General features: G+C 36.1%; 4 protein-coding genes across 4 annotated transcripts; all 4 read left to right on the plus strand.

The window, feature by feature from the left end:
• Positions 1–4,125: 4,125 nt before the first annotated feature.
• On the plus strand, positions 4,126–6,064 carry LOC137718782 (serine/threonine-protein kinase RIPK-like). The gene is made up of 5 exons (XM_068458316.1): positions 4,126–4,524; positions 4,794–4,929; positions 5,017–5,156; positions 5,378–5,501; positions 5,589–6,064. The coding sequence occupies exons 1-5, from the start codon at positions 4,126–4,128 to the stop codon at positions 6,023–6,025; spliced, it is 1,236 nt and encodes a 411-aa protein (XP_068314417.1). The 3' UTR covers positions 6,026–6,064.
• Positions 6,065–10,048: 3,984 nt separating this feature from the next.
• LOC137718330 (G-protein coupled receptor 1-like) lies at positions 10,049–13,799 on the plus strand. The gene is made up of 9 exons (XM_068457854.1): positions 10,049–10,388; positions 10,767–10,798; positions 10,903–11,072; positions 11,277–11,371; positions 12,187–12,288; positions 12,390–12,446; positions 12,636–12,779; positions 12,937–13,007; positions 13,157–13,799. Exons 1-9 carry the CDS (start codon positions 10,206–10,208, stop codon positions 13,260–13,262), a joined length of 960 nt encoding a protein of 319 aa, XP_068313955.1. The 5' UTR covers positions 10,049–10,205; the 3' UTR covers positions 13,263–13,799.
• A 631-nt stretch (positions 13,800–14,430) lies between these two features.
• Positions 14,431–16,382, plus strand: LOC137718147 (uncharacterized). Its single transcript, XM_068457650.1, has 3 exons — positions 14,431–14,742; positions 15,532–15,690; positions 15,864–16,382. Exons 1-3 carry the CDS (start codon positions 14,476–14,478, stop codon positions 16,230–16,232), a joined length of 795 nt encoding a protein of 264 aa, XP_068313751.1. The 5' UTR covers positions 14,431–14,475; the 3' UTR covers positions 16,233–16,382.
• A 3,374-nt stretch (positions 16,383–19,756) lies between these two features.
• On the plus strand, positions 19,757–21,321 carry LOC137717264 (probable protein phosphatase 2C 72). The gene is made up of 5 exons (XM_068456570.1): positions 19,757–19,927; positions 20,063–20,407; positions 20,574–20,688; positions 20,801–21,024; positions 21,142–21,321. The coding sequence occupies exons 1-5, from the start codon at positions 19,757–19,759 to the stop codon at positions 21,319–21,321; spliced, it is 1,035 nt and encodes a 344-aa protein (XP_068312671.1).
• The last annotated feature ends 1,958 nt before the right edge of the window (positions 21,322–23,279 follow it).

Raw genomic sequence — 23,279 nt, forward strand, 5'->3', positions numbered from 1 at the left:
TTCAGGAATTCTCATAAGTGGGACGAATCTTTATGAATTGGCATCTAATATTTTTGTTATAAAATTTTATAATATTGATGTGAAAATTAATATTAAATTATAAGGTGACACAGGACTTGTAGTATTTTAAATTGATTTTGCAAATCAATTTGGTACTTCTATTAGCTTTCTATCAAACTTCTTGTTAGGTACTAATATAACATATGAGCGAGTCTCACCTATTTAATCATATTACTGAAAAATAAATTAATTTTTAATAATATTTAAAAACTAAAAGTGGAAAAGTAAAAAATAAAAATAAATAGATGGATCGTTCTTGGTGTATATTTTTAGGGAGTTTGATTTGGAGTTAGGGACAAGATTGCCGGTTGCCACCAAAATGGTGGGTCATGGAGTCATAAGGGGATGCTAGTTGCTTCTCCCATCCTTATCCTTAAAAAGGTTTGTGACATTAATTATATTTTAGCATATGATTTGCCAGCCTATCCATCAGGGATTGGAATTGATGTGATGAAACTTTTTGTGTTAGAAGACCTTAGTTTAGAGAAGAGATTCCCTTCAGATTTTTCTCATCAAATCTTAAGGATTCGAATTCTTAAAATTTGATCCAACGGCTATAAACATGGGTTTCTCTAAAAGTTTTAATAATTGTAGTCGTTGGATTAAATTTCAAGGGTCAAGATCTTTGGATCCCTAGAATTTGGTGGGAAAGATCCAGAGGAGATCTCTTCCCCTTGGTTTATTCTTCTAAATAAATTGTCGTTTGACATCCTAATTGATTATTTCAATTGAAATTAACATTGACGCTTTGAATTATTTTTTTGGTAAATTAACTCTTAAACTATTTGGAATAAGCCAACTAAGATCTCATAGATTCAATGAAATTTCATCACCTTTGTTGTTAAATACTGGCACGATTTTACCTTTAAGAGTGAATGATGTGCTTGTCACGTGCTTGTATTTAATGGCAAACTAGAATATCATTAAACCTAACAATGAGGGGTTAATTGGCTAATTTCAAATAGATAATAGGGTTAATTTACCAAAAACATAGTTCAGGTGACCAAGTTCAACTAGGGTAGTAGTTTAGGAAGTCAAACGACAATTTACTCTTTATTCATTTCATCCACGTGACGAGTACAATTCAGAATTCATTTAAATATTGAGAAGGATAGTATCATTAAAATAATCGTTAGGAATAAAAACTCATTTTTGTTTGAAGGGGACTAAAAATTATTATGTATCAAGTTTCACTGACATGTTAAATCAAAACTATGTTATAATAAATATACACTTGAACTTCTAAGGTCAGTTTGCTGTTTTCATCAATTTGCTTATACTTTTTAAATTTTTTGTTACGACTTTTCATCTTGTACTCCCTCAATTTTTACTTTATTTTTTATTACCAAAAACAAATTGAGAAGAAACATTTCGAAGTGTCAATAATATTCCAAAAATAAATACTTGTTTGCTCAAAAAATGAAATTGGGCTGACTGAATGATAGAGACAAGTGAGCCATAGTTGGGTCGGGTATACGTCCATTGGGCCAAACAAATTTTTGAGCTGTTCTTTGCACTATGTCAGAAATCTTACTGGTGCGATGGTAAAACAATTTTATTGGGTTGGTGCTTTATTTAATGAGGTTTTAACGATACATTTTCGGTACTGTTCACTTTTAACAAAAATTACATTTTTATTTTAAAAAGTTGCTCTTGATACTATTTACTTACAACACATTTTTGTCCTTTTGATTAAAACTCCAAGTTTTCAAACCATTTTTATTAGTTTTCCTTTTATTTAATCGCATGTGATTTTGTGAGATTGTAAAATTTTCATAGTGCTTAAAATGCGTTGTTGCCACTTAGTACTATGGTTTAGTGGTATTCATCTTCACTTGTAAGTGAGAGGTCTTAGGTTCGATGATTGCAAAAGGCGAATTTGAAATACATTATTGCTAGCTAATTGTGAGGCGAATCACATATCTTCCCTTTAGTTGTACTAAGATGACACGTGGCAAGTGTGATCAAACAAAGAGAAATCAGAATTTTTCTCTTTGTCTTGCCACTTGGCATTGGCAAGCCACCATTGGACTGAAGAGAAAAGTACAAGGAGAAGAAGGTGGATCATATCAGATGGAAATAAGACCATGGGACGTCATTGCATGTACTTTACTATATAGTTAGGAACAAATCGTTTTATTTTTCATTTTTTCTGACATTTAATTGATAATATAATGTGTGACAAACTAAGATCCAAATGTGGTTGACGCATGGCAACAACCCACTCATGACTTAATTCTGTCTCGAAAGAATTTGGGTTTCTGTAATATGGCACCTAATACAACTTTGAATTCGTATATGGTGATGGAAAAAGCAAGGAGAGAGGGATCAAAGGAAGGTTTTGACCAAATTAAAAGGAAAATCAAAACCGATATTGCACGCAAGGAACTTATAGTCATACCGCGATTCAAATCGTTCAATTTTGTGTGGAGCGATCATGAGTCAACTTATTATATGAATATTTTGCAAGTGATTAGTTTGGGATAATAAAATTTTAAGTATCTCGAAATAAAGTTTGCATGGATTGAATTATGCATGACTGATTCTAGTATTTTATTATTTGTAAAAGTTTAAGAACATCGTTTTTTTAGATCATAACTATTATCATTTGTGCAACTAGTATAATAATTTTCCGATGTAATTTTGCTGCTCACGAGGTGGCCTCATGTGCTACCAAGCATGGCGATGAGTTTCCTTAGGATGAGATTGGCCCGGATTTTTTATTTAATATTCTTGTAGCAGATATAAACCTTGCCATTTGGTTGTAATAAATTTCTATCTTTTCGACCAAAAAAAAAAAAAAAAAAAGGTCAAACAACAACAACGTTGATTTGTATGATTTAGGTTTGGGATAATTAATTATAATGTAGATTCTGCTTTTTTTTTTTATTGTTTATTTTTTATTTTTTATGAGTGAGTAAACGCATGATATGTCAAAAAAAGAATTATATATACCTCATAAACTCATTCCCTACACGTAAACATGTCCCAAACGTAATATGCTCATAACTAATTAAACTGTCATTTTTCAAAGCATGCGCGAGGAGTTTGGTAAAATTCCCATGAATTTGAACGCTAATAGTTGCAGGTAGATTGATTTGTTCACCCCCCTCCCTCCCTTTTGACTATGACATCTTCGGTACCTTCCAGTTTTTACCAGCTTCATCAATTCGCATGCATGACTCGACTCTGACTGACTACGAGACATAGACGTACAACATATTAGACTTGTAGATGACATGCATCATATTATTAATCTGTAAATTAAGCAATCTCGACATGCTTGAAGGTAATTAAGTACTCAGACATTTTTAAATTCCTGCATGCAAGCCAATCCTTATCTGATCTTGACGTGCTAACACCTTATTAACCTAAATAATTCAGCACTGCCAAACTGACCTACCCCACAAGGCATGATAATTAAACTACAAAAAAAAATATATAAGTATAATCCCATGGATTTTAGGTTAGAGTGGATGTGAAACCACCATGCATTCGAATTCGTTATGATCTTAGATATCGCTTGTATCAAAGTATAACTCCATAGAGCCTTTTATATATATATATATCAAGTAGTACATATAACTCCATATATGGTTTGTATGAATTTCCAAATCCTATCAAATCTATTACTATTAAAATCTTTTAAAATCTTCCTAAATATCTTAGGTTGACTACACCCCTAAACATTGCCAGTTTATTATTGGAATTTTGGAAATTAGGACTTTTTTAAAACTGGAACTTGTTTGGGGCTGATGTAGTCTGTAAAGCTTGTTTCTTAATTTGCTAATGAAGTCTGGTGTACAAGTCAAAGAGGTAGGCAAGTGATTAGCCGTCCCTAAAAGACTACAAAGCAGCACATGGTTTGGTAGAATTGTTACATATAGAATATATAATCCCCTGTATAAATTCTAATTATTTATATAAGGATATGCATGCATAGATTTATACATATACATATATATATTTGTGTGTGTATATATAATACCCGCCTTCACATTCGTATAACAACTTCCTCATCAATACAACAAATTAATTTCCAAATTTTTTTTTTTTCCTCAAGATATGACTAAAACGAAAATCCTCACATGGAAATGCATCATCCTAGGCTGTTACAAGAGCACTGCAGATCCAGAGAGCCGCCTGCCGCAGCCAGTTCTTAAGCAAACCCCTTTGCTGCAGCCGAGACTCTCCATCTCGGATGTAAGCGATGATCCGAGCTCGACTCTCTTCGCAGACGATTTCTCCAACCCCCTCATCGGCCTCAACCTTCACGTGTTTTCGCTCGTGGAGCTTGGAATTGTCACAAGAAATTTTTCACGGAGTAGTCTACTCGGGGAAGGTGGGTTTGGACCAGTGTTCAAAGGGTTTGTTGGTGACAAGCTTAGGCCTGGATTGAAGGCTCAGCCTGTAGCTGTCAAGCTGTTGGACTTGGATGGTTTGCAAGGCCACAAAGAATGGCTGGTTTGTTTCCTACATGTTACATGTGTATATATTTTGTGTCTGAAATGATTTTTGCACTCTTATTTTCTTCTCCGCCCTTCTTTTTTTTTTTTTTTTTTAATTGTATGATTGAATAAAATGAAGGAAAATAACGAAAAAGAATAAGGGGAGGAGAGTGTTGATCAAGGAGAAACTGAGAATATGAAAATCACTACGCTTGAATTTTAAATGACCATAATGGTCTTCTTCAGTTAAATGGCATTGAATTTTTTTTCTCTCTTTGTTTGTAGACAGAGATTATATTTCTTGGGCAACTGAGGCATCCAAATCTTGTGAAGCTGATTGGATATTGTTGTGAAGACGAGCACCGGCTTCTAGTTTATGAATGCATAGCAGGAGGAAGCTTAGAAAATCAACTCTTCAGAAGTGAGTTGTTTTTCCATTTTTTCTTGAAAAAACTTGTGTTCATTAATCAGCTGCAAAGTTTGTTCAACAAGTGCTATAAAAATGCAGGTTATTCCACTCCTCTGTCGTGGTCGAAAAGAATGAAAATCGCTGTTGGGGCGGCGAAGGGCCTTGCATTCCTCCATGAAGCAGATCATAAGCCTGTCATATTCAGAGATTTCAAGACTTCAAACATTCTGCTGGAATCTGTATGTTCCTTCGGAACTCCTTTACATTTTTCTGATGTATATGTGATCTTTGTCACTTCTTTTTTCGTGCCACATAAGTCGAAAAAAGTCCAAAACAACTAAGCAACAATCCAACGTGACTCTATCAACATGAGTAATCGGATGCAAACATTCAGGAGGCTCATTCAAAAACTGCAAAATAGTTGTAAGATTGAATTTGAATTAATTTGTCCCCATTCCAGGATCATACAGCTAAACTTTCAGATTTCGGGTTAGCAAGGGACGGTCCAGAAGGAGAAGACACACATATAACAACACGTAGAATAGGGACACGGGGGTATGCAGACCCTGAATACATCATGACTGGTAAGCCAATCAAGTTTGGTACTTAATTAGTTGTTTAGACTCTCATTAGTCATAAACTAATCAAGTTTAGTACTTAATTGAATACAGGTTGCCTGACGACCAAGAGTGATGTCTATAGTTTTGGAGTTGTTCTACTAGAGCTCTTGACGGGTAAACGGTGCATAGATAATAGCCGTCCCAAACGCGAACAGAACCTTGTGGAGTGGGCAAAACCTCGGTTGAAGGACCCGAGAAAGCTCGACCGGATTATAGACCCGATGATGGAGGGACAATACTCGACCCGAGGGGCTCGAAAGGCGGCTGCATTGGCTTACAGTTCCTTGAGCCACAATCCAAAGCAAAGGCCTAGGATGAGTGATGTGGTTGTGATCTTGGAGGGACTTCAGGACTTCAATGAGGAGTTAGTTGTTAGGCCATTTGTTTATGTAGCACCAAATGATGAGGATAGTAATAGTAGCATCAAAAGCATTGTAACAACATCTCCAAAGGAGATGTCAAATTTAAAACATCAAAAAGATATTTGATGGCTTAGAGAATCTCCAAAGGAGAAGTCAAAAAGTATGTATCAGCAATAACAATAAAAAAAAGCAGCTTTAGTGTTTTCCAACCGAAATGCCAATTCCTACGTGACATGACTTGGATTGACATCAGAGATGGTTGCTGTCAAATTTGACAAAAACTCCAAATCTACTTTTAGTGATTAATAAATATTTTTTACCATTTTATTGCTATTTTTTGTTCTAGAAAGACTTATTACAATTGTAAAAATTAAATAATGCAATAAATAATAGTTAAAATGATATATTGGGTGGAGAACAAAATTAAAAAAAAAATAAAAATCAAAGTGCCACATAAGCATTCACATTTAAATTTTATGTTTAAAATTTGACATCTCTTTTGAAGATATTCTTATCTGGCAATTTGACATTTTGTAAATATGTTGCCCCACCCGATATGTTAAATAATAATGGCATTCTATAAGTTTTTTCATCTTTTTGTGCAGTCCAATTATTGAGACAATCAATCAAATGCATGGAATACAAAACAACATTTATTATATATTCCATCACATTTATTAAAAATTTATTAAATGAATTTGACAGCAGAAGGTTTTGCTTTCAATTGGCTTTGTGCCACATAAGAAACTCAAGGCTTGGTTGGAGAGAGTTTGCTGCTATTTTTTGCTGTCACATGTCTATGTGGCAGTTTTGACATCTCATTTGGAAATGCTTAAACAAATGAGGCAAAAATTTTAACAAAAAAATGATAATTGCATTGATTGAGAGAAAAAGAAAGGAATTCAAGTTTTTTAAGTGATATTGTACTTTGCAAAGAACTTTGTTTGGCTTTTTACGGGTAAGGAACTATATTTTTCATGACCTGCAACTTATAAGTTGACATGTACACTAAAGTGACCCGTTAACGTACAAAAAATTAAAGTTTATATACTCGTGTCAAATGAACATCTTTGACTTCTTATCTATAATGAGTCATTCTTTATGATTTACAAATTATTAATCGACATGTACTAAAACGATTTATTGAAAACATAAAATGAAAAGTTTATGCACTCATGTCAAAATAAATATTGTTTGGCTTCTTTCGTGCTATGAGTGTCATTCTTCATGACTTGCAAATCACAAACTGACATAAATAAGTATTGTAGTTGCTCGTTAAAATTGTGATAAAAATTTATGTACATGTGTCAAACTGTGATTCACTATAAGAAGAAATGTCATTTTTGTTCACAAACTAAAATAATGATATCATGTCGATTAATGATCCAGGATTAAAATAAAGGAAACACTTGATTAAGAATAGACCAATACTTAATCACATATATCTTAATCAAGGCAGACTCCCCAAGTTCCAACCAAAATATTTTACAAGAGAAGAACGCAGACCCCTCCTTTTCTGATTACGTCCTCACAGTAATCTCAGGAATTTCAACAACTGCCCCACCGATTCCTCGCTAGGGAATAGTATCCTCTCTGAATCCGATCTTTTAATTATGTCCGTTCAACCAAAAATTCAACTGTGGGGAATTAATTATTTGTTCACATTTTATCTTCTTCCATCTTCATCTTCTCCTGTTCATCTTCTTCCTTCTTCCCCACCTCTCTCTCCAACTCCAAAATTGAAGGATTTGGAAGATCCGGATGGAAGGAGTGCGGAGAGAATCTAGTCCCTGGCTACCTTGAAAACTATCCTTCCCAAAGAGGAGCCTAACTTCAATATTTTTTTAATATTCACCATAATAAAATTATAAATTAAATGAGCATGTCTTTTTCTGGATGTTCATTTTGTGTATAATTAAGTTAACAGTGAAAAAATTAGTTAGAAACTATTAGGCGTTTCTTTCAGGAGAGAATATACTTTGAGGACTAAATTGAAGAATTGGTTAACTACCTCCACTTGATGTGAGATAAAAGCAGATGACACTTTGAAAAAAGTTTCACATGTTGAGTTATTTATTCCCTTTCAGAACTCTAAAATGGTGAAATTTTGGACTCGTTTAAATGCCTTTTTTTTTTTCAGAAGACATTTCTGCTTATAAGTATTTTAAAAGAACTCACTAAAATGTTTATTAAAAATTCAATAGGCGATTTTGGATACAATAAAAAGTTTTTCGTGGAGAAGTATCTAATGGGCAATTTTTCCGAAATACAAGTGCTTTTAGTTTTCTGTCAAAAGCAATTCGAAAGTGTTTTTAGTCTTTCCGAAAGCTATCTCAAACAAGATTATAAGGAGTGGCTATGCATGGAGCCTTTTACCCACACCATGCTTTTGTTAAGAGCGTTTGTGGTAAAAGCACATCGATGCTTCTCTAAAAAGTATTCAAAAGTGCTTTTCATCTTTAACATTTTTTGTTAGACAATATTATAAACGTTGTTTTAAATAAATGATTCAAATTCAAAAGTGCTTCATGCGTACAATTGTTATTTTTTGTTGAAAGTATTTTAAGTATTTTTGAAATCTAAAGCATTTTTCATAAAAACGCTTTTGATGATTTTAAAATCATCTAAACAAGTCCTTTAACTTCCTGAAAGCAAATCTCAAAAGTCAATGGAAGTGGTTATGCGTGAAGCTTTTTACCCACACCCATGGACGGATCCATATAGGGACCTGGGAGGTCCCAGGACCCTTCGGAAGTCCGAAGAAACACTTGTGATCGACTTTCGGGACCCTCCAACAATTTGGGCAGGTGCAGTGGAGAGGCTTGTTGCCTCCATGGATGTGTATGCAGCAGTGCTTACAAAGAAGAAGAAGAGGTTTCTAATTTTTGTTTTAATCCTCCAAATCGTCGCAACCTCTCAACTTTAAACTCAAGTTATCCCATCCCCCAGCACCATTTGCCGTTCCACCACCTCTAGCTGCCTAATTTTATTTCTTCCAAATTTATTTAAGTTTTTTAATCCTAGACTCTAGTCTCAACTCCCAATTGTAATATATATGTTACATTAACAAATTTCATCTTTGTAAAGTCATTAATTGATGTGTTATGTTGCTGAGGAGAATTTGTTGTTTTTATTACCTTTGAGATTAATCTTGATTATTATTATTTTTAAAGTGGGACAACTAGTGGTAAGCCACAGTTATCCACCCCTTCTAGGGGCCTAGAAGACTCACAGAGGCATTTGAGCTTTCTCATGGCCACAATCAAGCAGACTCACTAGCTTGGAGCCTCAAACCCAGGACCTCCCTGTTTTTTGTATTTTAAGAGCCAAAATCCGCGCCCTTACCACTTGGCCGCTTGATGTGGTTGGTTAATTTTGATTATTCAATGAACTAAATTCAATAAAAAAATAGTGCTATAGAACCAAACTAGTCTAATATATTTTTTTTGAACTTTTATCTTGGGACCTCCGATCTTGAAATCCTGAATCCGCCACTGCCCACACCATGCTTTTTTTAGAAGAGTTTGCGGTACAAGCACGGCGATGCTCATCTTAAAAGTATTGAAAAGTGCTTTCCACCTTTAACATTTTTTATTAGACAATTTCATTAACATTTTTGTTTCATAAAAACCCTTTTAGTCATTTATAAAACCACCTTTAAATAGACCGCAAGCATAAACACAATACAATCACCAAAAATACAAAACAGGTTTGTGCATATTCTCATAATCTCATTGCAATAGCTTATGATAATGACTTGATAAATAAACTAAATTACATCGTACTATTCAATTAAATAAATAACCACTTGTGGTTAGGAACGAATTTCATGTTCGTATTTCACATGGCGCGTTCAATCTTGGCACTCGTGAATCACGCAATGGTGGCGAGAAAGAAGCTGAAATACCTTTGAGTTTCTTCAGTGCCTAAAAGACTGGACTGTCGTGGTGAAACCACCAACTAATCCATTTTTCAATTAAAAAATAAATGATCAAATTCATATGCATATAGTTTAATTTATGAAAGCAGCCCAAAATGGTCACAACAAAATTCAAATGGACACATTTGCCCACATGAATCATATTGGATACGAATCGACAGCAGTCTAAAATTGTAATTAAACATGTAAGCAACTCAAACTCCTTCGCCTGTAAGATTCGAACGCACGCCGAGCCGTAAAGCGACCTCTGCCGTCAAAACACGAAACGGAGCGTCTTGAAATTTCTGTACCGACAAATTCAGAGACTGAGGGAGGGCTAGTATTTGGGACTGTATTGGCGCGATCGGAAGAGAGTGAGTGAAGAGAATGGCGACGACGGGGCAAGTCGCCGGAGGTCTGACGGCGTACGATCGCCACGTCTTGACGGCAGTAAACGCCGGAGCGGCGAGCCTATCGTTCGTTGGGTCGGGGTTCATCGTCCTCTGTTACGTCCTCTTCAAAGAGCTCCGCAAGTTCTCCTTCAAGCTCGTCTTCTACCTCGCGCTCTCCGTACTACTTCTCTCTCTCTCTCTCTCTCTCTCTCTCTCTAGAATTTGCTGAAAATAACAGGAATTGATTGCGTCGTTAAATCTAATTGCTGGTGACGTGGTGTGTTCTATATCTGGAAACTTGTAAAAACTGGAAAATTGAAACAAAATCTATAGAAATTAGCATTTAATTTGATTTAGAATCGCTAGAAAATGTGAAGCTCTTAGCTTTATATAGTGGATTTACCTTGATGACTTGAGCCTGAAGGATTTGGGATAAATTTTCGGAAAATTTAGGGTTTAGGGCTTTGTTGTTCTCCAGTTTTTAACTTAAATTTTGAGTAAAATAGAAGCAGAACAGAAAAACCAACTTTAATGTTATTGCTATTTTGGAATGCAGGATATGCTTTGCAGCTTCTTCAGCATGGTTGGGTAAGCTCAATTTTCTCTCCCGGACAAGTGCATTTAGATAATGTAACAGTTTTTATCTGATTCGGGTTCAAAGTGATTAGAAAGTAAGTTGCTTTCGTGCACAGGGATCCATCGAGAGGATTTTTCTGTTACTCGCACGGCTATAGCACTCATTTCTTCTGTGTAGCGTCTTTCTTATGGACTACCACGATTGCTTTTACACTCCACCGTACGGTTGTTAGACACAAAACTGATGTTGAAGATATGGAGGCAATGTTTCATTTGTATGTTTGGGGTATGACTTTGTTATCTGTTACTGAAAGATCTCTCATTTTACTTTCAGTGATGCAGAGTTAGCTTCTTTTTTCTGTTATTTTTCTGAATGATTGATTCTGATTTCGTTTTTGGATTTCTATCTTCGTAATGCATCATGCTATTAGTTATATTTAATTTGTGAAGCACATTAGAGTTCAGTAGCTTCTTTTTTTCCTCTTCACAGGGACTTCATTAGTTGTGACGGTTGTGCGCTCTATTGGTAATAACCACAGCCACCTGGGTACATGGTGTTGGTCACAATCAGGGCGTAGTGGAAAGGTAAAACATACTAATTATTGGTTGAAATGTTTTAGTTTTCCAGACAGTAGGATCTACAATTCTTCTGCAAATTAGTTGGTTTTACAACAATACTCCTTGAATCTCGTTGTTGATTGTTTGCTTATTACTGTAGTGCAATGTGCTTGTATAAAAAAATAGAGGGGAAGTGAGGAGTTTTATGATGTCTGGGAGGATATTTTTAATGTCAAACCTGCTGTCATCAATAATGTTTTGATTGATTTGTTGGTCAGATACCATAACTTTAGATTAAACATGTAATAACCAATGATACAACAACAACAACAAAGCCTTTTCCCACTAAGTGGGGTCGGCTATATGAATCCTAGAATGCCATTGTGCTCGGTTTTGTGTCATGTCTTCCGTTAGATCCAAGTACTTTAAGTCTTTTCTTAGAGTCTTCCGTAATAACCAATGATAATGGGGTAAATTCTGTGCCCTACTCGTGGTGGTAATTGCATGAACAACAATATCTGTACTTAGACCAAATTGATCATGAAGATCTATTAATGTTTTTATGTGTGGTTCTTTGCATCTTAATAGTTGCATTTCATCAATTCTCGATATATGTACTACTTATAGATTCTAATTTCTATATTAACCTGTATCTTTACAACCTTACATATGATAACGAAACTGATAATTCATTTATGTAATACCTTGCAAGTGTAAGCATCATTTGATTAAAACTACCTCGTCATTATTGTCCAATTCCCCCATTTGGATTTCTGACTATAGCTGCCTGATGTATTTAAGTTTTCCTTACTGCACTCTAATTTTTCCACCCATTTTTACAGGCACTTCACCTCATAACATTTTATATGCCACTCTGGGGTGCAATTCTTTACAATGGTTTTACATACTTTCAAGTGATAAGCATGCTGAAGAATGCAAGACGTGTATGTATTCCTGGTATCATTTCTTTTATTTTTTTTCAAAAAAATAATTTCCTTTTGCTTTTACACTTGTTGAGATCATAGTTCTGGTTTGGAAATTATAGATGGCAGCTGGCATGTCAGACCGGGCTTACCAATCAGATGCTAGAGCAGACATGAAGGTATATTGTGCTGCAACTGATTTCCTAGTGTTAGACTCAGACTGTGTTCTATAGAGGCAGAGAAATCCGTAAAAATATATATTTATTTATCCTGTTTTTGTAGTCTTATGTTTGGTGTATGTTAGATCATTTAATTGTACATCCAATAGCAGTTCATCTTAATTGTTTTCCGTTGCTTTCGTTCAACAGGCTTTGAACCGATGGGGGTACTATCCGCTCATCCTGATAGGATCATGGGCCTTTGGCACAATCAACCGCATTCATGACTTTATTGAACCAAGTCACAAAATTTTTTGGCTCTCAGTTCTTGATGTTGGGACAGCTGCACTCATGGTAAGTTACTAATTTTGTATGGCAAATTATTTTCTTTTTTTTAGTATAATGGGCATTTCGTGTTTGGAAGAACATTGTTCATGTATAATTGACGGCTACTTTACTAGGTTTTTTTATCATCCTGATAAGACATCTATTACTTTAATACTTGTTATAGGGCTTGTTCAACTCAATAGCTTACGGCTTGAACTCCTCAGTGCGACGGGCAATATATGAAAGATTGGATTTGTAAGTCACAGTTGCTTTGTGTTTTTTCCAATTATCAATCTCTCAATAGTTAAAGATCGGATTTTACTGTGATCACTGTTGTAGAGTTTTCAATATCGGGTTTAGGATGCAGTATTCTTAACTAAATGGTTGTGTTTGGAAACCATTAGGTTTTGGCCAGACAGGCTTAAAAGATGGTTCCCCAACAGTTCAAGGTTTAGGAACCAAGAGCAAGAGAGTGAACTAGTGGCGCTGAAAATTGAAGATCAGCACTAGCAAGTTGGACATATTTGACTTGCCGATTTTTTCAACTTAACTGAGCGTGGAATGAACGGAAGAGGAACACAGCGATGCACATCAGTGAAGGGTCAATTGCTCTCCTTCTCTCCATGGCAATTCCGAGGTGACTAACATCTTCAAATTCTACTTGTTCCATATTGTGACTGATTGAAACTGTTGTGGTAGATGTATCCGTAGATGGGTTGGTTCGAGTAGAACTTCGTGTAGAAGTTGGCTGGATTTGTCAAGGTGTACAATTTTACCTGTAGAGAAAAGTCTTGATTGATCCTTGATTAGGAATTGTCCCAAACTTTTCACTGTTATTGTCATGTATTCGGATTCCGACCGACTCCAATCCAAAAATTGGACGATTCAAATTTGAAGTCTAAAATTCCGAAATCAAGAACGGAAATGAAATGTATCTGAAAATTCAGAAAAATTTGAATTCCAAAATTACGATTTTCTGGTTAGAAATTTTTTGAAGTGGAATTGTATTTCTGATTCAACCCGGCCGGATATGCCTATAAACTCCGGTTGTGAGTTGTTAGTGTCGGATGAGGATTCTCTGCAAGTTTTTTTGGGTGCATGATTATGCAAGGCTTTTAATCTCAGCCATTAAAACTCATTAGACGGTTCAGATTGTACCAACATGTTAATTTCTGATGCTCTCTCTCACTTTTTTTAACTTTCCACACATCCGTGTTAATTTATGTCATTTGACCGTCTTCCATTCATTCTATTTGATAGACGAAAATTAAAAATTGAACTTAATATGCCTACTTTGCTAAGACGAAAACTAAATTGTCCTCTCACGCTGCTTCCCTTGACTCGACGTGGTCGAATATCTTGCCTTCCTTGCCCATTCTTTTTCGAAATAATTCAATGTAATTTATGGTTTGTCGTTGACGACTCCATCCCAATGTAGCATAAGATGGGTAAATGAAGTGCTACGTCAAAAAGAATAAAAATTAACTTGACGGTTAGACTAACAGAGGGATCAATCGCGTAGAGATTGTAAATTAAGGGTTGTAAAGTGTTAGTTTTGTAAAGATAATAACCAAAATTATAACGGTTCAAAACTAAAAGGTGCAAAACTGCAAAATTGTGATTATTCCAATTTTAATGGAATTCCGAAAATGCCCACTGTTTTCACAAAGCTTTTTTCTTTGCTTTCGTTTGGAAAGTTCAGGCGCTCGGAGGTCTGAGAGAGATGGAGGGAATAGTAGAGGGGGGCGGATCGGGTGCGGGCAGATACACGCTGCGGCCGGAAAGGCTGAGCAACGAGGACATACTGTTCTGCATAGACGTTGACCCAGAGTCGATGGTGGAGATGAAGGCGGCGATGGGCCCGAACGGGCGACCATTAACCCGATTGGACTCGATCAAGCAAGCCATACTTCTCTTCATCAACGCCAAGCTTACCATCAATCCGGAACACCGATTTGCATTCGCCACTCTCGGAAAGGCCGCGTCTTGGGTAGGTTTTCTCTGTTTTTACCGTCCTCTTTTGCTTGGTTTCTGTTTGGTTTCCGAGAAAAAGTGCGATCAGGGGAAAAAGGGTTTTCTGGGTTTTGTGTATTTTTGAGTAATTAAGCTTCTGGAAACCATGATTGTTGCGCTGGGTGATTGTTTGGAGGCTTTCTGTGATATATAGCTTTATGGGTAGATTGAATTTATCATTTTTTGTGTTATCGTTTATAGTTTGATTGGCGGCTGAGAAAATGTAAGAAAATTCCGCGGCTTGTATTTTGGTTGCGGGATGAATGAAGGAAAGTTAGTTTTCAATCATAATTTTGAAGCAACCCATTGTACAGAATTTGGTCATTTTTACTGAATGTGGGTGAGAAATCAATTCCTTCGCTAACTTTTAACAAGAATCACTCAGATACCTTGTTGTAATCTTGTGTTTTCAATGCATAGGGCTAGGAAATCGGCGTTGAAAAGCCTTATCATCAGTTCTGTTGGAATCAGATTTTTGGATACGAGCACATAAGTCTCGGAAAAAGAAGTCCATCTGCCTCATGTTTGTTGCACATTATTCTAAATTTAGTGATAAATACTTGGGGATAATTTGTTTTCGATCAAAAAAACGTTTTCAATATTAGGAATTGATGAGAAACTATGTTTGCATATAGCTTTAGACCAAAGTAAACCAAATTTCCTAATTATCTATGCAATGTAAGCACACACTGGATTTGTCCCTTGTGTCTGTTGGTTTGCTTTAGGTTTCTGTAATTGATTTGGAACCTTTTGTTTCTGCATGAAGCTTCGGAGAGAGTTTAGCAGTGAAGTTGAGTCTGCTCATGCTGCACTTCGGATACTCTCAGCCATTCCTTCTTCTGGTAATGCAGATCTTACCGGTCTATTTCGAATAGCATCTCATGAAGCAAAGAAATCTCGCGCTCAAAACAGAATTTTGAGGGTGGTAAGTAGCGCTTCGCTTCGCTTTTACCTGCTTTTTCATGTGTTCGTCTATACCTATATGCTAACGCAGTCATGCACATTTGTTACTTACCAACTGAGGCTGATTATCCTATCCCTTACTGGACACTGAAATTTTATTTGTTGATTGCTAAAGCCTGACATGCTTGCCCTTAGGTTCTGATCTACTGTAGATCGTCCGTACGACCGCAAAATAATTGGCCGGTAAACCAGAAACTCTTCACTCTGGATGTTGTTTACCTTCATGACAAGCCTGGACCTGACAACTGCCCCCAGGAGGTCTATGATGCACTTGTGGATTCCCTGGAACATGTTAGCGAATTCGAGGGATACATCTTAGAGAGTGGCCAGGGATTAACACGAGTCCTCTTCCGTCACATGTGTGTGCTGCTATCGCACCCTCAGCAGCGATGCCCGCAAGACCACCTGGACATACCTAAGGCTCTCTCAAGACGGTTGCCGGCAGCAGACACAGTGAACGGTGAAGATAGTGTAACTGTATCCGGGGGCAAATCCGATCATTAGAAATTAGTTCTACTAAGGTCGTGTTGCTTCCGATCTTTAAGTCCCGTATGTATGTAGTTTTAGTGTAGTTGGTTTGATCTTAATTGCATCTGTATGAACAAATTGTGAAACATTTTATCATGGTATTTTAAATGGATTATAAGTAATGAATCTCAGTGATCATCTTAACCTCTAAAATGTTTTCTGTTAAATATTGATAAGCCTTGTTACGATTCAATTTCTCGCATAAATAACCTGATTGGAAGTTATTTTTTGTTATCAAATCAGCAATATTCATTAAAAGACTTCAACGGTGTCATTCAGTACTAATGATCTAGTAATATTTTTTTTTTCATTTGTAAGTGGGAGGTCTTAGATTCGATTTTTGTGAATAGCGAGATAAATCTCAAATTATTATGATAAGCTTATTATATGACTTCAGCCGAATCTCGAACTTTATAGTGTAAATATAAAGTTGAAAATTCGGCTACACCATAGCAACCCGACAACATAGGGTGGTTACTGAAATGAGTCTTAAGTAGGCTATCTGATCGGAGTGCACATGCGTAGGCTTTCCATGTCACACCTAACCACTCTCCATTGAGATCCCTTAAGTCACCAATCAGATCCCAACTGCCAAATTCCAACTTCATTCGACGAGCCGTCAACGAACGATCTTCGCTCCGAACTCTGAGCAAATAGGTCTTGGAGGCCTAAAACAACGAGGCCGAGTACAAAGAAAGCAGTCATCTTCGGATATCTAGATTCGATACCCTAGTATACAGAAATTTTCAGCTGCTTGTCAACCAGCTATGGCGAAGCATGAACGAATGGCTACCTGAACTGGACTCGACAGTGGAAGAACTCGCTTCAATGCAGCATTCGAGGGAAGGGGGCACTGATTGGTCAGACTGTGGCACTCTGATCCTTCTGCACTTGTTGCAGACTGCTCTGACCCATGTTGCTGATGCATCAGAGCACACTGAACCATGCTTCTGACTCCAACTGCCCTAACACTTCAGGCAGCTGGCAGAGCACTCAGGAGATGAACTCTAATCGCCTATAAATATGCCTCTCGACTCCTTAACAATACTGGAAACTCAACTTGACGAGACAAAACTAAAGCATACAAAAACTACATAAACAATTAATCTCAAAACATTTCTTAATAGCGTTTCTTGAAAACAATTTTCTTTGAAACTCAAAAACTTGATTGGATTGTAATTTAAAATTTTTAAATCCTACAACTTAAACTAGACAAAGAGATCTAAAAAGAAGTGATCGCAGGAGAGAGAGAAAGAAGAGAGAGGAGGAAAGAAAGGAAGGAAAGAGAAAGAAGAGAGAGGATCAGACAAGATAGAGAGGAAGAAGAGTGAAAGAAAGAAGCGAAGGAACAAAGAGAGCAGATTGGAAAAAAGACAAAAAAGGTAAAAAAAAAAAAACAGAGGAGAGAGAAAGAAGAAAAGAGAGAGATTTAGAGTGAATGGGGAGAAGGGAAATAAAAGAAATGAGTCAGTTTAAGAAAGTTCTTTTTTTATGTTTTTAGAGAATAAACTATATTTTTGAGTTAGCCTTGAATTCAGTTTTTAAAATAATCATATCAAAGAAGTTTTAAGGCCTAAAACCTGAAAATTAGTTTTGAGTTTAAAAAATTAGATTCAAGTAGAGTACCAAATATGTCGTAAACATTTTGAAAATGAGGAAGTTGTAAGCTAATTTTTGCCATATAGAACTAAATTCTTGGAATACAACTCAGCTGCCACTTGGCTACTCTCACCACGAGACACGTGTTCGAACCTCCTTGCTCTGAAAAAATAAAATACGGAATTAAAAAGGAAAAAAAAAAAAAAAAAAAAGTAAGCCCTCCTCATAGTGTAATAATGCAAATAGATTGAAAAGGAGAAAACCTCGATAAGCTTTGAAACTGAAGCTTCTGGCAAAAGAGAAAAGCTTGCTTGCCCCTTGGAGTTGGGTTAAGGTTTTTCCCTTCAATATTAGTCCCAAAAATGCAAAATTAAAATAAATTGGTCAAAAGTCAATAGATTAGTTAGCTAATTGAAATAGCATAATGCAAACCCAAAATTCATTATCCTTATAATTATTTTAAGTAGAAGTCAACTTTAGAGGTATGTTCCTATTCACTCATTTTATCTTTGACATCTCTATAATTAGTTTTAATAATTCAATGAATTTTTAAATTATATAGTCAGATTCATATGATATTCTTTTCGATTCTAAACAAATATGAGTAGAGATGTCCGTTCTTAAATTGTAAGGTCAAATTTATATTATACGATTTTAGATTCATATGATATTCTCTTTGACTCAAAACAAGTTTGAGTAAAAATGTCTGTTTTTAGATCGTAAGGTCGGATTCATATGATATTCTTTTCGCTCATGAAAAACTTGAATAGAGAAATCCGTCGTAGTTTAAAAAATCTGCCGGCATGACGTGTTTTGAAGTGTGCATGCTTGATTATATTACCTTTTAATTATTGAAAATAATAAGAGTTTTATATCTATTTAATTGATTATTATATTCTTTTTAAAACTTGATCACCGGTTTTGATCTTCTTTTCTATGCACAAATTATTGGTCTATTTTTAATTGCAATTGCTAATTTCTCTTCTCTGTAAAGTGCTTATCAACGTATCAAGTTGTTCATGTCTACTCATTCCTTTCACTAGTGATTGTGGGGTTAACAAGGTTAACACTTAAACAAATTTGCAGGTTGTGCCTTGTGGGTCACTTATTCTTGTTCAACCATTTGACTCTTCACAATTAAATTATTATTGTGTGTATTCGTAAATCACAATTTGACATATATATACAAATAATTTACTAAGCAAATAAACGAAGAAGTTTATGTTTACATGTCAAATTGTTTGTTGGAGAATGTCGAAATCGAATACAAAACCTTGAACGTAGAAATAAAAATACTCTTAACCACTCGAGTCATAAGCTTATCTAATCAGTTATCTTAGACCAAAATCAAGGTTAAAGCCATTATGAGTGGCAAGTCCAATTTGGTTAGCATTTTACAATGTTTGCATGTAAAAGTAAATGACTAACATATACTAAATTACTAACCCTAATTTGTTTATAGCAAGTTTAAAGTCCTTTCAACTTTAGTTGGGACATAGACCCTCTCCAGATTTCATTGTCCAAATTCTAAGGATAAGGTAATTCGGACCACTTAAATTGAATTCAACAGTCTTATTAGCTCATTTCATTGGTTTACCTTACACAAATTAAGGTCTCCAATCTCTCCTTCATACAAACCAAGATCCTGGTTCCGGATTTTTTTATCCTTAGACTACAAATAGTAAGATCCGGAGAGAATACAAATTCCTTTAACTTGTATATGAATCTTGGGTTAGCATATAAAATAAACAGGTACACGCAAACCACTAAAATATACTCAATTAATTTTAACTAATTAATTAGATTCAATAAATAATCATTCTGCTAAAATGTTGTTCCCTTTATATTCATAGGAAGATTTGATAAGTGGAAAATTAAGAAACCCCCATTTTCCATTTCTAATGGGACTCTGCATATCTTCTGCTTCTTCATCTCACAAAATTCAGGACGGCAATCGAACTTCAATGCCATACGAAGAGAACAATGATTCTAGTGGGATTCCCATGCTTGGTTCCCTTCATTCCATGGAAGGAAGCAAAGGAGTAAACCAAGATAGTGCCATGCTTTGCCAGGTTTGTTTACGCCGAACCAGTATAAATCTTCGTGTTTTTTGCTGGTTCCAAAACCGAACCAGTATAAATCCTTGTGTTTTTATGTGTACTTTTCTTTCGTATATTTATTGATCTCATATTTGACGCTTTCGATAGGGCTATGGGATGGAAGATGAAGCTGTGTGTGGAGTTTTCGACGGGCATGGGAAATTCGGGCACCAGGTGAGTCAGTTGGTGAGAAACAACCTTCCATCACTTTTGCTGAACAAAATGAAAGCTCTTGATCATCAACGAGTCACTGCAGAAGCCGAGGTTGATGGTTCCCAAAACCCCGTCAGTTGCAAGGACAACGAACCAGAAGATTCAGAAACAAGCAAGAAGTTTCAGAAATGGAAAGAAGCATTTGTTAGCTCCTTCAGAGTTATGGACAAGGAGATTAAGCTTCAACAGAATTTGGACAGCTCTTGCAGTGGAACCACTGCTGTTGTAGTCGTCAAACAGGTACGAAAAAACTACAGGGAAATACGCACAAACAGAATCGGTTACAAACTTTTTAATCAAAAACATAACTCAGAAGACACTTTTTAATTCCTTATTTACGGCTTATTATTTGTTTAGCGTCCATCAGTTCTATTTTTGTGCGGATTTTAATATAAGAATCGAACAGGGTGAGGATCTTTTTATAGCAAATCTGGGAGATTCAAGGGCAGTTCTAGGAACAATTACGGAGAATGGAATTAAGGCCATTCAATTGACAACTGATCTCAAGCCCGGTGTACCTAGTAAATTCTTTCATCCTTGCTAAGCTAAGCTACTTTCTTAAGTGCTTTTTTACCCTTTTTTCTCTATGTTTTATCTGACTGATGAATGTTTTTTTTTTTTTTTTTAATGCAGGTGAAGCAGAACGAATAAGGGCGTGTGGTGGTCGAGTGCTTGCACTAAAGCAAGAACCTAACATCCAGAGAGTGTGGCTGCCTCACGTTGACCTCCCGGGACTAGCCATGTCCCGAGCTTTCGGAGACTTTATACTCAAAGACCACGGCATCATTGCCACCCCAGATGTCTCGCACCACCGTCTCACTTCCAACGATCAGTTCGTTGTCCTTTCAACCGACGGGGTAAGGCCTCGAAAACATAACGTTTACTTGATAAGAGTTTTGGTGTTACGCAAGTAGGGCACCTTTGCGTTCTCTGTGAACCGGGTTTTTGATCGCAGTTCTGTGCTTTGGTTTTAGGTTTGGGACGTGCTCAGCAACAGTGAAGTTACGTCCATTGTGTGGGAGGCGGAGAGCGCACAAGCAGCGGCGAGGGCGGTGACTGAGGCAGCTTCAGCGATGTGGAGGAGGAAGTTCCCTAACGCTAAGAGGGATGACTGCACTGTTGTTTGTTTGTTTTTGCAAGAAAATATTACCTGATCTTGTTGTGAACGTAAAGATGCGAGTTTTTGAAGCAATCCCTTGTGATCTTTCATACATTTTAATACGACACTAGCAAGCAGTGTATCTCCGGTTCAAACTCTCCCCAATTTAGTCACATCCTTCGATGCATCTTTCAGAACTTTCGCTAATAAATGATGTTGAAATGAATATGGAAGAAGACTAATTGAAATATTACTTTTAATCACAATATCGTAACGCCGAAACTGTTCAGTAAAGCTCTTTCACCAGGGGAAGAACAATTTGTTGCCTCCAGGCCGACATAAACAAAGAGAATTCTCTGCATATGAAGCTCTTTTATCTTTCACTTAGATTGGGCCTTTCCTGCTACAAAAGCCCAATGTGAGGCATTCATATAGCATGATTATTACTAGTATTATTTTTAATATTTTTTCTCATTTTTTATATAAACGGTAGTCTACAACAACAACAACAACAAAACCTTATCCCAACAACAAACCTTATCCCAACAAGTGGAGTTGGTTGTATGAATTTTAAAATGTTACTACGCTTAGTTTTGCGCCAAGTTTTCTATTAGCTTTAAGTACTCTATTTTCAAAATTTCCAAGTCTTCTGATAGTCTATTTTTTATTAATAGATATTGTTGGGAATTGGATTTCCACCCGAGTGCGAATGAGGAGCACAATATTGTTTACCTTATTCTTTAGGTCAACTGTAATTTATTCATAATGTTGTGGTCTATTTTATCTGACAAGGTTAAAGGGGGCCGACGGTAGAGGGAGAGAGCTTGAGAGAGATGTGTTTGTAGAATTGTAGGGGAATGTATGTTGTTATCCCTCCTACATTGTGTCTTTATTTATAGTAGTAAAAGGAGAGAAGATATTCCTTCTTCCCCAAGTAATACAAGTTGTAATAAGAAAAGATAACTAGAATCAAATCTAATCTAGGGTTTACACAATCACACTTAAACTAGGACAGTTTACAACACTCCCCCTTGAGTGTGTAAATACTCAAGGTAGATTTAGCATCATGCAGAAGTTGAGGAAATCGACTTGTCGGCACTGATTCTAAAGAACAACGCTTATTCTCAATAAGGTAGGAACTTGCATAAGTAGTAAGTCTCACTAAAAAAAACCCTAAGGCTATGGCAAAAACCCGAGGAGGGACAAAATCCATAATCTAGGGAAAAATGCGTGAGAAATGTAATGTCAAAAGAAACGTCTACGAGAAGTCATCAGGGATATGACCAGCCCAAGGTGGGTGCCTCGTTAAAACCTAGTTAGGTAGCAAAAACCCAGTGGGAAAAATGCTTCTAATCGTAGGGGAAAATAGTACATTAAGATCAAGCAAGTATCTTCAAGTTACTCCCCCTAGTTTGACACAGTTCCAAAGAGAAATAGCAATGTTACAACTCAAAAGGTTGCGGCTCGACGCAGGCTGTAGGCTTGGCGGCGCAAGATCAGGGGTTCGAAGAACCTTAGTGGCACCGATTGATTTGGTTTCCCTTTTTTGCTTTTTTTTTTTTTTTTTTTTCAATTCAATTCATATATAATTCAATTCAAAACATATGCAATAATATAATGCATGTACATATATTTGATGCAATTCATGGCAGATATCAAATTCACATAATTCAATAATTATGAATATAATTCATACACAATTTATATAGAATCTAAAATTTGAAAAACGTAAAGTTGGGTCATGCATTATGGTGAATGTTCATGCTATCAGGGCTGCAAAAATATCGAGATAAAAACCATTGTTTTAGAAGAACCTAATTGCATGATGATATGAATAAACTGGTTTGATGCAGAAAAATTCTTCAACGTCATATTCCTAAGCGTAATGGTAAGAGCGTGCTAATAATGTGTTGTGGTCTATTTTATATGACAAGGTTAAAGGGGGCCGACGGTAGAGAGAGATTGAGAGAGATGTGTTGATACTTGTATTTTAGACATGGTAGAAAGAAATAA

The sequence above is a fragment of the Pyrus communis genome, chromosome 15 (genome assembly GCF_963583255.1).
Source record: "Pyrus communis chromosome 15, drPyrComm1.1, whole genome shotgun sequence".
Lineage (NCBI taxonomy): Eukaryota > Viridiplantae > Streptophyta > Magnoliopsida > Rosales > Rosaceae > Pyrus > Pyrus communis.

Bases quoted from the DNA above. Each gene is read 5' to 3' on its own strand.
- LOC137718782 (XM_068458316.1), top strand. From the start codon at position 4,126: ATGACTAAAACGAAAATCCTCACATGGAAATGCATCATCCTAGGCTGT. The intron at 4,525-4,793 runs GTTTGTTTCCTA...CTTTGTTTGTAG, and splicing joins AAGGCCACAAAGAATGGCTG to ACAGAGATTATATTTCTTGG. The intron at 5,502-5,588 runs GTAAGCCAATCA...AATTGAATACAG, and splicing joins CCCTGAATACATCATGACTG to GTTGCCTGACGACCAAGAGT.
- LOC137717264 (XM_068456570.1), top strand. From the start codon at position 19,757: ATGGGACTCTGCATATCTTCTGCTTCTTCATCTCACAAAATTCAGGAC. The intron at 19,928-20,062 runs GTTTGTTTACGC...CGCTTTCGATAG, and splicing joins ATAGTGCCATGCTTTGCCAG to GGCTATGGGATGGAAGATGA. The intron at 20,408-20,573 runs GTACGAAAAAAC...AGAATCGAACAG, and splicing joins CTGTTGTAGTCGTCAAACAG to GGTGAGGATCTTTTTATAGC.
- LOC137718330 (XM_068457854.1), top strand. From the start codon at position 10,206: ATGGCGACGACGGGGCAAGTCGCCGGAGGTCTGACGGCGTACGATCGC. The intron at 11,372-12,186 runs GTAAAACATACT...CCATTTTTACAG, and splicing joins AATCAGGGCGTAGTGGAAAG to GCACTTCACCTCATAACATT. The intron at 13,008-13,156 runs GTAAGTCACAGT...GGAAACCATTAG, and splicing joins ATATATGAAAGATTGGATTT to GTTTTGGCCAGACAGGCTTA.
- LOC137718147 (XM_068457650.1), top strand. From the start codon at position 14,476: ATGGAGGGAATAGTAGAGGGGGGCGGATCGGGTGCGGGCAGATACACG. The intron at 14,743-15,531 runs GTAGGTTTTCTC...TTCTGCATGAAG, and splicing joins TCGGAAAGGCCGCGTCTTGG to CTTCGGAGAGAGTTTAGCAG. The intron at 15,691-15,863 runs GTAAGTAGCGCT...GCTTGCCCTTAG, and splicing joins AAAACAGAATTTTGAGGGTG to GTTCTGATCTACTGTAGATC.